A 12795-nucleotide genomic window follows, 5' to 3' on the forward strand; every position below is an offset into this window, starting at 1 on the left:
AGAACGCCGCCCCGGACATCGGGCATCGGGGACGAGGACCATGGTGGGCGCTACCGCTCCCGGCCCGGCAGGGCAGTTCTCTCTTCCGGGGCTCCCCTTCCCCGTGTATTAATCGGGGCGCGGCACGCCGTCCTCCGAGTCTCCCTACGGAGCTCTCTTCTCCTGCTGCCTGTGTCCGCGCCTGGCGCCCCCAGCCCAGCGGCTCCTTATCCCCTCCCCTCCGCCCACCTCTCTGGCGACCCGACGCCTCAGGGCAGAGTTCAGGTTTGGCCTTGGCTCTTGCTCCCGATTTAGGAAAATGCCAGGGGGGCAGACGGGCGCGGGTTTGCAGCTGGGAGGGAGAGGGGAGGCGGAGGGAGGTGGCCTCTGATTGGTCGGGGAGGGGGAGTGGAGGCACGGAGTTTCCCACAATGCCCCGGTGCGGGGCCGCGGCGGATGGATGCTGCGGGAAGGGGCTGCCATTTGCCGCCCCTGCCAGAGGCGCGCGGACCTGCTCGCTCTCCTGAGGTGGCGGCCGCCGTCAGCGCCGTCCGCCGGCCCTGCTTCTGTAGCGGCGCCGCTTCGGCTCCCTCCGCGGCCGCCGGAGCGGTCGCCATGAACCCCAGCTCCTCGGCGGGAGAGGAGAAGGGGGCGACGGGCGGCAGCAGCAGCAGCGGAAGCGGCGCCGGGAGCTGCTGCCTGGGCGCCGAGGGCGGCGCGGACCCGAGGGGCGCGGGGGCAGCGGCGGCGGCGGGGGCCGCTGCCCTGGAAGAGCCCGGGGCCGCTGGCCCGAAAGAGAAGGACGAGGCGCTGGAGGAGAAGCTGAGGAACTTAACTTTCCGGAAGCAGGTCTCTTACAGGTAGGCGCGCGAGCCCAGCCAGCCGGGAGACAGGTGCCACCGCGGGGCGCGAGACCCGCTCTGCGCCGGTCCTCGGAGAGGCGCTTCCACGACTTGGGGGCACCTGGCGCGCACTCTCTTTCTCTTCCTTCCTCCTTCTCTCTCTCTTTCTGCCCCCCCCCCCCTCAGAGCTTTGTGTTCACTTCTGATCCGATCCCTCTGGGCTGGAGGGAGGCTACATGCGTCTGGTTCCCCCCCCCCCCCCCGGAGCAGGAGAGAAGACTAGGTCCCCGAGGTCAGAACAACAACAATAAAAATGCGTGAGTGGGAGCGGGGGTGCACACACAGAGATGCCAGGTTTTCTTGAGGGAAGTCCTCAAAGCTGTCCCTAAGCCTGTGTCATCTTCAGCCACTCCCCCTTACCTTCCCAATTTCACTGGTTAAACCTTTGGCACTAAGTTGATACTTGAGATCTCCGACAGGCAGAAAAGAACGCTATATCCTGAAGAGAAATCCTGCTGGAAGTTGGACCAGCACCGAAATCCCACATAAAGGAAGAGTCGTTGAGAATCTGTGTCTGTAGATACGCAGCTGGCTCCGGGGGTCACTCGTACACGTGCTCTCTCCCTCTCTCCCGGGTGTGCCCAAAAGGAGGACTTGGCGAGCCTGCTGGCAAGCAAGGGGTGAAGGCCAGAATGGAGCCATGCTTGCCTCTAGGATGGACATATTTGCAAGACAAGGACAGTATGGGGTAATGGCCACCAAATGGTGCTCAAAGTCTACCCCAAACTGTTCAGGAGTCACAAATGAGACGTGAGGATCCATTGTGTCCCCCCACCCCTACCCCCACCCTCAGGCCAGGGTGAAGATATTGATGGGTTTGGAGAGTTTGGGGGACTGCCTTTGTTGCTTGTTAATTTTAAAAGTTGAGGTGATTAAAAAAAAACCATAGAATTAAAAGATGTGCACTTTCTTGGGCTGGGAGAATTTCTTGAAAAGGGGTCAGTAAAAGCATTCTTGTGACCCTCCTCCTTTCCACTTTGCAGTCCTTTCCAGAAACCCACATAAAGTATTAAGCCTGTCACACCATGTGCTGTTATGTAAGCAAAAGCGGATGACAGAGGTGTGTGGGTTTGTGAGGGTGTGTGTTGTCTTTCTGGGGGCATGTGCGTGAATCACCGGGATCCCCGTAGGCCTCGCCAAGACTGGAGGCCCTGGTCACTAGGGCATGTGCTCTGTGTCTAAGAGTTGGTTTCTGACGACTCCAAAACGGTCTTCCTGGGGAGGGTGTTGCACCGTGGTCCCCCATGTGCATTTTGTTCAGGGTGCATTGGGGGGAGTTTCCCACCTGACTTGCTCTTTTAGTTACGTAGCTCAGGACAAAATGGATCTTTCTCTTTATATTTTTGGTTTCTAAAAATAGACAGATGGTGGAGAGGGAGGTAGCTCTAGGGAGCGATGCTAGGACACAGGCAGTTCTACTTGCTAGTTATGATGGCCTGTCTGGCCCTTAGGGGACCAGGGACTACATTCAGCCTAATTTAGGAACTGAAAGTTGTGGGGCTGGGGGGCGGGGTTGAGTACCTGAAGCACCTTGTGGGTCTGGGCTCCCAGGCAGAGGATCGTTGCTATGTCATTGGTATTCATCATCAGCCTTCTCCCTGGGTAGGGCTGCAAAGCCAGGGTTTGCAAGGGAAATCATTTCAGTTTGCCTCTTGGCCAGGGTCATTCCCGGAGCCTCTCTCTTGCAAATGGGCGCTGCGTAGGGCATGGCTGTCTGGGTTGCTTGCTCACACATGCGTGTGTAATGCTGTGCACACTTAGACATGGTCCCAGACACCGTGTTTTTGGTAGGGAAATCATAACACCGCATCTGCCTTACAACCTATAGAGGTGGATCCTACTTCGTGAATGTTTCCTTTAAAATACAGCTTCACCCTAGGCTCCAAGGCAGGAAACCTCCTGCAGCAGTATCACCTTAGGGGGCTGCTTAAAAATGCCCACCACCCCAGACCTAACAAAATCAAACTTTCTGTGGGTAGGCATTGTTAACAGGCTCCCCAGGCACACAGGTATCTGAGAATTGCTGCTGGTTTTTTTTTCCTCCCCAAAGGATAAACAATTGATAACTCATAAGCCATGCCCAGCCAAACAAGGCGGGGCAGAGTCCCAAAGTCAGAGGAAAGACAGTGCAAGGTAGATATTTCATCTGGCAGGTGTTTTTGTCCTGAGTAACCTAGAGGATGGCTCCATTTTGATGAATATTATTTTATATATTTTTTAGGGTCAGGGTGAATGGCCTACCCGCTCACCTTGGCAGCCATTCATGCTGGACGCAGATGTAACTGGGCCTGGGCATTTCCTTGGTGGGTTAATGAATGAACGGTCTGGAAGAAAAGAGCAGCTTTGGCTAGAGTTGGGCGCTGGCTCCTCAGTGAGGCCCACATCCCCTTCCCTCTGGGGGCACTTGAGGACGGCGACTGGTGGCAGTTAAAGGCGAGAGGACAGGCAGACCTCACAGGATGGCATCTCAGTGAAAGGGTTCCGCGAGGGTGTGAAGTATGGCTGTTGTGTGAGGAGGGATCCTTTGAGGTGGGGAGGGAGGGATTTGCAAGTGGTCAGAAATGCCTTTTGAAGAACATGGGTAATTGCAGAATGACACTTGGCAGGGAAGAAGAAGGGGGCTCGGGGAGAGGGTGTGCGTGTGCGTGTGTGTAGCGGGGTCTCATCTGCTCCTTCTGTTGCTAAGGAACATATAAGCTAGGGTTTAAAAATAAGTGAGGAGTGGGTGGGCATATGCAATGACTCCTGTCTTTTTAGGAACCAGAGCCCTTTACCAGAAACCTTTAAATAACCATTTCTGGAGGCAGATTATTCATTTTGCTTGACTTTTACTTTGTTAAGTAAAATAAACTCTTTTACATACCCCTAGATTTCCCTTCATTATCTTCCCTTTCTTTTTTGGGGAACCATTTTTTTCCCATGAGAATTTTTCCTTTATTGCAGATTCTGCTCCCCTAGAGCAAATAGTTGCTGTAGCCTGTTCAAGCTGAAGGTTTCAGAAGGCAGTGCAAGTGAGCTGGTACTTTTCTCTTGAAATTACTACTTCCTTTTTCTTTGCAAATTATGGTGCTGCAACAGATACATAGGTGCCAATGACTGTATAATGTGTAGGAACTTTTTTTTTTTTTGAAACCACTGTAAAAATTCCCATTTAAGTCAGTTAAATGAAAAAGGAATCTTTTTGAAATGTGCAGGGGAGGGGGAGGAGAAGGTAGCTGACTTACTTACACGGTCTCCTGTGTACCAGGCACTGTGCTTAAGTGTTATATTGTATGTTATTTCTTAGTTACTTTTCATGATTGTCTAATGATGTGATTATGATTATTTCTGTTGTAGAAAAAAAAATAGAGGCTTAGAGCTTGGGTAGGAGGTGGACTTTAAACCCAGATCTGACATTCTCTTGTGATCCCATCATGCTTCCCTAAACTTTCATTTCTGGTGTGAGCTCTTTCCTCCGGTGTCTGTGTTTGCATGTATGTGTGCAGTGTAAGCAGCTTCTTTTACCTCTTCCATAATATACCAGAGGTCATTATTTACTATCTCTTGAATGCTTTATTCTTTGTGCTGTGTCCCTTTGGTTATGTAATTTCAAGGAACTCCTCTCCTCTTTCAGAAATAGAGGTGAATATAAATTCACGATCACCAGAAAATATATTGGTTTTTGCTTCTGAGAGCAGAGCCACCTACGTGACACCTGCCATCTCTGTGAAGATACTCATGTTCGAGTTTTATACGCCTTTTAATAAAGACTACCCAGGTGTTATGTAGGTGAACCTAGATCCAGGCAAGAGCTGGCTTGTCTGTGCCTTTTTGGGCAGCACAAAATAAATGATAAAGTGTGGTTTTGTTTGTAAAGAGGACTGTGCAGTTATCATTGCTTATAAGAGATTGACACCTGTGCTTTATTTTCTCTGCTTAGAAACCAGTATGGGAACACCAGACCCTCCTGAAAGGGAGTTCTTGGTATGAGATAACAGTTGTGGCAAGGAGTGTTCAACTTCTTAGATTATGTTACCAGATAAAAAAGGGTCTATTCTTCTTCTTCTTTTTTTTTTTTTTTTTTTTTGTCTTTTCTAGGGCTGCACCCATGGCATATGGAGGGTCCCAGGCTGGGGGTCTAATCGGAGCTGTAGCCACCAACCTGCACCACCGCTCACAGCAACGCTGGATCCTTAACCCACTGAGCAAGGCCGGGGATCGAACCCTCAACCTCATGGTTCCTAGTCGGATTCATTAACCACTGAGCCATGACGGGAACTCCAAAAAAGGGTCTATTATTCTTTACATGTTGATAAGAATATAGTGTTTCCATTTCTGAGCATTGCCTGCAATGTAAGATTTTGATTATAGGATGGAGTTCCCATCATGGCTCAGCAGAAATGAATCTGACTACCATCCATGAGGATGCAGATTGGATCCCTGGCCTCGCTCAGTGGGTTAATCTGGTGTTGCCATGATCTGTGGCATAGGTCACAGACATGGCTCGGATCCCACATTGCCGTGGTGTAGCCCATCAGCTACAGTTCCCGTTTGACCCCTAGCCTGGGAACCTCCATATGCCATGGGTGTGGCCCTAAAAAGACAAAAAAAAAAAAAAAAAAAAAGATTTTGATTATCGGCAAGACTCTTGGGCTGTTGAATGCCAAGTAGGAGAGCATGGACATTGTTTTTCCTTGCATGGAAATTGCTAGTGTATGGAGAGAAGTTTTCTTTTCCTGAATATCACCATGGGGCATCCTCCTTTGTAAATCACTTTTATTTATTTGATATTTTGTCTGTGCTTTACACATTTGTTCGATATTTAGAGATTTCAGGAGCAGATGAAAACTATGGTTCTAACTTAACTGTTTCCTTCATCGGTCATTATTTAGGCCTTTGGTAAGTGTGGACACCAGGCAAGATGGCCCTGGAACCACTTCATCGCATTGATCTTTTAGAGGCTTGGTTTTCACGTGGGAGAGTGACAGCACTGGGTTCCTAGGGCATCAGAGGATGAAGAAGTTGGTGCGAGCTTTACTGGTATTGGTTGGTGCTGTGGCAGCTTTAATTAGATAAGAGCTCGCTAGCTCTTTGGACCTCTCCAATCTGAGAAAATGAGGCCTCCTAGAGAGGGCTCAGGAGAGCTGCCACATCCAGGCTTTTCTGGGCTGGGATCTGCAATACTCGTTCCTTACTCAACCTTGAGGTGTCCTTGAAGTGGGTTCAGGGGCATTTCCTCTGAGACAAGAAGCATCCAGAAGACTGTTTTGCCTGCATGTTGGGCAGTGACACTTGCTTTCGTACACGGATTTGCGTTGGTAACTTTGATCCTAACTATCTTTTCCGAGACCCCGTAATTGTAGTTTTAGGGTCGAAGTTCCTACATTAATGGTGGTATGTGAGTGGGTGACAGGGAGAAGGTAGAGAACAGAACAAAATCGAAGCTGTTAAGCTTTTTATGTTTCTTTGAAGTTGATCAAATCAAAAGGGCTGATTTCTAATTGTTTGAACTGGCTTGAATTTTATGCCAACTGCAAGGCATAACAAATCAAAGCCGTATAGAAGAAGATGAAAGAAAGAAGAGCATTAAGTTAGGTGTGTTGGCACAAAACATTCCCCAAACTCACTTCTGGCGTGTCCATCAGGCACACGTCTCCCTAGGCTTGAGCTCACAAGGGTCCACTTTCTGGGGTTCGGTGGTTCATCCTCTCCTGTGCTTGCACGATGCTTTCAGGCAGCTGGGTTAGGACTGATCTGTAATGTCCTATTCTGGGAAGTAGACCGGGATTTGAACCTAGCAGATGTTGGGCTTGCTCTGTAACCCCCTTGGAGGTTTACCGTACTTGTCTCTAAAAAGCTGTAATAATAACACCTACCTCAGAGATTTGTTGTGAGACTTAAATGAGTTACTGTGTGTAGAGAACTCAGCGCAATGCCTTGCACAGAATTAACTTGAAATGTCTTATTATTCCTCGCTAAGTTGTTAGCTCCTTTGAGGACAGAAATGGCACCTTATCATTTGACTCTCTGAATCCTGTTCTTATTGCTCAGTAGGTGTTGGATAAATATTTATTGAATGAATGAATTGATTCACCTTCTTTAAATCAATGACTCTGTCACTCGTCCCCTGTCCATCTCAATGATGACTTTTCCTTTCTATTCAGAGAAAGGTCTGCGTTTTTCTCTTTTACACTTTGTCCAAGGGCCCAGGGCCGTTTCTGTTTACAGCTTCCTGTGTGAGTACCTGCATCAGCCGTTTAGCCAGCTGTTGGAGGCTGGAGAGGGCTGCAGAATCTCTTGCTTAACTAGCTATTTGCAGCTTGTCAAAGAAAAGGCCTTAATTTGCCTTCTGAGTAGCACTAATTAGCTCTCCGGCTTTCTGTCTGCCTCATCCCTTTCAAGGGACCATCATTGATTTTTCTCTTGAGGGAATTTTCTGTTGACTCTTCCTTCTACAAGTAGAACTTGTAAGTGCAGAAAGCTGGCTACCCTATGTTCTAGAATGTGCCCTGACCGTTGTCCAGCCAGCCCAAGGTTGTCCCCATGGCCTCCATTCTACAGTATTTCATCCATTCTCTCCTTCCAACTCACCTGATTGATTTCGGTGGAAAAGTTACTTTAGGAAGAAGTCCTCAGACAACTTTGTGACTCTAAATTAAGCATGTATTTTGTTTTTCACTCTTTTAACAACAAAGTCTTGGAAAAAGTGCCAGCTACTTTTTGTTCCTGTAACATATAAAGCCCTCGAAGGTGGCTGGTGAGTTTCTAGCATCCATAGTATTCAAGGAGAGGTTGTGTGAGCACTGTTGGAGTCATTGTAGGGAAAAAAATCAAACAATCAGGGGGGTGGGATGTGTACTGGTTGAAAGAGGAGGCTGTGGTTGGGTAGGAGTGGGAAGAAGGGTCTTTGCAGATTAGTTTTAATGTTCTTGGCTTCCAGTCCTGAGGTTTTTGTGATCCTTTGAAATGGAAAAAAAACTGTTTTGTGGTTGTTGTCATTTTTGTTTGTTTGTTTTTTTAATGCAACAGCTTTTAGACAGGGACTTCTGTAGTTCTTATTCTTAACTTCCATGGATTTTGCGCAAGAGGAGAATTGCCTTTAGATTTTCAGACTCACAGATAATGCTCTGACAAGGACCCATTTCTGAGTTAAGCTATAATATTAATGGTCTGGCTTTTGTTGGATGGAGGGGGAAACATGAAAAGCTTGAAACAGTAATAATTAAACTGTAATCAAGCGTCATTATTCTTCCTCTTCAGTTACATGAGAGGCAGAGTAGTTGCTAAGAGCCCTGACTCTTCAGGCTCAGTTCAGTTCAGTTCTCCACCTCAACTGCTGTGGGACCATGGGCAAGTTACTTACCCTCTCTGTGCCTTAGGGTCCCTGAGTAATAGCAATGATAACAGTACATACGTACTTTGTATGATTGTTTGAAGATCGATACTGATGATGCTGCCTGTCCCAAAGTACGTGCTGTAAATGTGTTTGTGGTGTCGTCCATATTTAACTCCAGTGAAGAAGCAGATTTCTCTTTAAAAATTTTTTTAAGTTTTTAATTTTTTTTATTGACTGTCCTGAGGCATATGGAGTTCCCGGGCGAGGGATCAGATCCCAGCCACAACTGCGAATTAAGCTGCAGGTGTGGCAGCACCAGATCCTTAACCCCCTGTGCTGGGCCAGGGGTCGAACCCGCATCCCATTGCTCCCAAGATACTGCTCATCCCGTCGCCCCACGGCCGGAGCGCCACAGATTTCGTTTTTCACTCATCAAGTGTATTGAACATTCATCAAGTGTCAGGAGCTAGTGATGGAGTTATTCAGATAACATGAAAACGAGATAGACATACACTTAGGAAATTTAATTGACAGGTTTTGGCATTCATCAAGGTCCAGAATATGTGCGTTTCCTTTCACGACTTATTAAAACCTCGTTCACTCTTATGAGAGGATGTGAAGAGGAGAAGGCTGCTTCTGAGTGCTCTGGAGACAGGATCAGGCCGAAGGCCAAGGCTGGCAAAGACAGGCACGGTGAGCAGAGGCATCAGAGGGCATCGGCCCACACGCCCAGCGGCTCCTCTGGGAGCAGGAAGCCACACGTGGAGGGTTGTGGAACAGGGGGCTCAGAGCCTCGGGGTCAGGAATAGAAAGGTAGATAAAGACAGAGGTACTAGAAATAGAGTTGTCACCAGGGACCCCAGGACAGAGGTTGTCTTTCTTCTGGCCTGGCTGGCTGACGTCGTCTTTGTGTGTGCAGACAATGGCTGGCTGCTGTGTCCTGGCAGTTAGAGAAAAAGGCTTCCCAGACGCTGCCTGTCCTGGGTGATTTCAGAATGGAAGACTCTGCCTTCTGGGATGTGCCACAAGTTATCTCTGCGAGACCCAACCACAGAATTTATATTTTTTTAATTTTAAAAGATTATTGAATATTCGTTGAGCACATAAAACTGGCTCAGGACCATGAGGTAGGTATGGAGGAAGTAAAACCATTTTTTTTTCTTCCAAAGTCAAAGAAAAGGCAGTTTCATAGCTTTGGTGTATCACATTGATCATTAGGAAACAGCCAAGAAAACAGACTTCTTGCAAGGTCCAAAGGACATTTTAAAATGTGTCATTCCTTTGTGTATAAGATGTCAAAATGCTATGGAAAAGTAAATTTTTGTTTTAAAAACCCTTGAAAGCAATTTGTTTAAAGATTCAAAAAAGGAGGTTTACATAAGCTTAAGTGGAAGCGGTTGGAAAGGGTTCCATGTAGCACTTTGAGACAAACTTCTGGAACATTCTTCAAACTGAAAGGACGGTATTCTCATCATTGTCCTTATGTACCTGACAGGGTTTGAGGCCATCTCTCTCAGACGGAGGGCACTCCCTGCAGAGGTTTCTGAGAAGAGAGCCTGATTTAAAACCTTCTTTTCAAACTGGCCTCCTCTCAGTCACTAAGCGGTCGCCTATCTTTGTTTCTCTCCAGTGGAAGTGCTGTCCTCAGCCTCTGAAGCTGACAGGAGGAACCCCAAGAACCTTGAGCCCCAGAAGCTGCAGAGCATGGGCTTCCCAGGCAGAGGGGACCCTCATGGGGCCGCCTGCCTTCCTGACTCTCCCTGCCTTTTCTCCCAGTGACCAAACAGCAGCAGACATCACTGTTCTTGGCCTACCTGGTGGCCTCTGATAGACTGTCCTCGGAGGCTGCAGAGGCAGCCTGTGTACTTCCAAAGTGCTCCCGAAGTGCCGCTTCTCTTGGTTCACATTTGGACGGCACATGTTAATTTACTTACCCACCTGCTTGGGAGTATTAATCAGTACAGGTTACTGATTTTATGAAAGCCTTAATCTGTGCCAAGAGCAGCTAAATGTTTTATACATAGTATTTCCTTTAACCCTCCATGAGGTAGAGACTGTTATTTCCATCTTACAGTTAAGGACTTTGGGGCTTAGGGTTTAAGCACCTTGCCTGAGGCCACATAGCTCGTGAAGCGGCAGAGGTTAGGTCTGTGCCCGTATTTGCTTACTGCCTCCTCAATGCAACTTTTCACTCTGGTTCTTCACCCTTCCCATTTTCTTGTGCGAATAGCCACATTTCCACCCCCACTTTGTGAGACACAAATTCCTGGAGAGGAGAGAGCAGTGTGTTTCATCTTAGCGGGCCCAGGCATTCCCAACCCAGGACAGAGAGAAAGTCTTAACACGGATTGATGGCTGAGCAAACAAGAATTCCTTTCCTGTTCAAACATAGACCCAGCTCCGTGAATAGCTACAGGGACTAGCCATTGTAAGGAGGCTAAGCTTGAGCTTTCCTTGGCGGTTCTTTTTAAAACTATATGAATTTTCCATTGCATGAATAGGGGAATAAATCTAGTTTCCTAGAGCCAGGAAAAGATTTGCGGGGATTATAGCCTGGGACTCCCCGCTTCCAGTTCTATGTCCAGTACAAGACCTTGTGAGTTGTAATCACAGCGGAATGGGAGGGGACGTGGGTAATAGTACGTAGTGGGGGCCGGTGAAGAAGGTAGGAACGGTTGACATGCACTTCGTGGGGCTGGCATGGTGGGGTATGTATATTTTAAAAATATATTCTGGAGTTCCCGTCGTGGCGCAGTGGTTAACGAATCCGACTAGGAACCATGAGGTTGCGGGTTCGGTCCCTGCCCTTGCTCAGTGGGTTAACGATCCGGCGTTGCCGTGAGCTGTGGTGTAGGTTGCAGACGCTGCTCAGATCCCGCGTTGCTGTGGCTCTGGTATAGGCCAGTGGCTACAGCTCCGATTCAACCCCTAGCCTGGGAACCTCCATATGCTGTGGGAGCGGCCCAAGAAATAGCAACAACAACAACAAAAAGACAAAAGACAAAAAAAAAAAAAAAAAAAAAATATATATATATATATATATATACTCTAAGACGGTTTGAATCTTTCACCTTTAACTGAAGGGCGTATTCAGCCTGCAAGTCCTTGCAGTCTAAGTTCTTCTGTAACAACATTTTCCAGAATTCAGAAGGATATTCATGTGTGTAGTTATAGACACCTAGAAAGTTCCAAAGGAGCATTTAAAAAACCTGAGTCATTTTTTTTTTCACATTTGAAGAAAACCTTCAGAATTTCTTAGCAAAATAAACCTCTCGTTCAAAAATAAACGCCGAAGCTATTTAAAGATTAAAACAGAAGCTTTCTATGAGCCAGTGCAGAATTATAACAGCATCTAAGGGATTTTTTTTTTTTTAACAAAAGACAAATTTCTGGAGATTTCTTAAATTGTTAATACTGACTAAATTTAGGTACTTAAAAATGTGTGGTGCCTTTAGAGCTTTACCGTTTATAAACGGCTTTCACATAATTGATCTAATTTTACTCTCAAAACCGGGAGAACAGGCATTGTTTTCCAAGCCCTTGGACAGTTCAGGAAACAGGCATGGCCACTAAGTGCCTTCCCCAAAGCCACATGCCTGTGTTGGGCACTGCCAGGCTTAGTTTGGATCTGAAGTACCACGTTCACTTCGGGACACTGCCTCCTCGCCCTGCTCTTGGGAAAGTTAATTCTCACCGTTGCCATTTTGTTACTTTTATTTACTTGGATTTACCTCAGCTGTCAATCGCAATGAATGAAGTTGGAATCCAAGTTCATCACAACGAATGAAGTTGGGACCCACCGCTGGCGGGCGTTGCGAATCCATGTTGCATCGACAGGAGGATGGCTTCGGTGTTCTCCTCTCGACTCTTCCTGTGTACGTGAAAACCATGCAGTTGGAAACCACCAGCCAGATGCTATGTGTTTCAAACTCTTCCTCCGGAGGGGGGGAGAAGACAGAGACCTATTCGGCTGCTTCTTTTGCATTAGTTGCTAAGCAGCAGCCATTTCATGGTAAAGGAGATTCGGCTCCAGTAATGACATAGGTATTCCAAGAATAGCATTTCAGTTTTACAGCAGCTGCATTTCACGTCTCCATATAGCATATGCTCCTGTGGCTCAGTACTTTAGGGGGAGAAATAGGCGCCTCGACACATTCGTTGAATATATGGAGAAGATTCAAGAGAGTTCATTGCCTAATAGCCTGACTCCCATGTCCTGTGATTAAGAGTGAACTGCAGTTTTAAGAATTCGAAGGTAGCTCCAGAAAACACCACTGCCAGACAGGTATGTTTTCTGAGGCCGTTTTTGACATGAACTGATAACATCCTCATGGGCTGCTCTGGCTAGTTGCGAGTTCTGTTTTGAAGGAATATGGCTTAGAGCAAGATCTGGTTGCAGCCAAGGAGTTGGACTGTGGCCAAGATTTCATTGCATTGAGCTTTTGCTGGCATTTCAGGCTCTTAAAAATGAAGACAAAAGACAAATGATGTGTAGTTTGTCATTGCTTGAAACTTTTCATATTTTCTAAATTTTCCGTAGTTGCCACATAGTCCGTTTGTAATCAGAATAAATGTTTTTAATAAAAACGTTACGAAATG

General features: G+C 47.2%; 1 protein-coding gene across 9 annotated transcripts in view; it reads left to right on the forward strand.

The window, feature by feature from the left end:
- Positions 350-12795, forward strand: part of DGKI (diacylglycerol kinase iota) — a 482044-nt gene continuing 469598 nt past the window's right edge. For all 9 annotated transcript variants that reach the window (XM_021079007.1, XM_021079008.1, XM_021079004.1 and 6 more), the window contains exon 1: positions 350-839. In XM_021079007.1, coding sequence (XP_020934666.1) covers positions 436-839 — 404 coding nt within the window. In that variant the 5' untranslated portion in view covers positions 350-435. The remainder of the gene's footprint in view (positions 840-12795) is intronic.

This window comes from Sus scrofa, chromosome 18 (assembly GCF_000003025.6).
Source record: "Sus scrofa isolate TJ Tabasco breed Duroc chromosome 18, Sscrofa11.1, whole genome shotgun sequence".
Taxonomy (NCBI): domain Eukaryota; kingdom Metazoa; phylum Chordata; class Mammalia; order Artiodactyla; family Suidae; genus Sus; species Sus scrofa.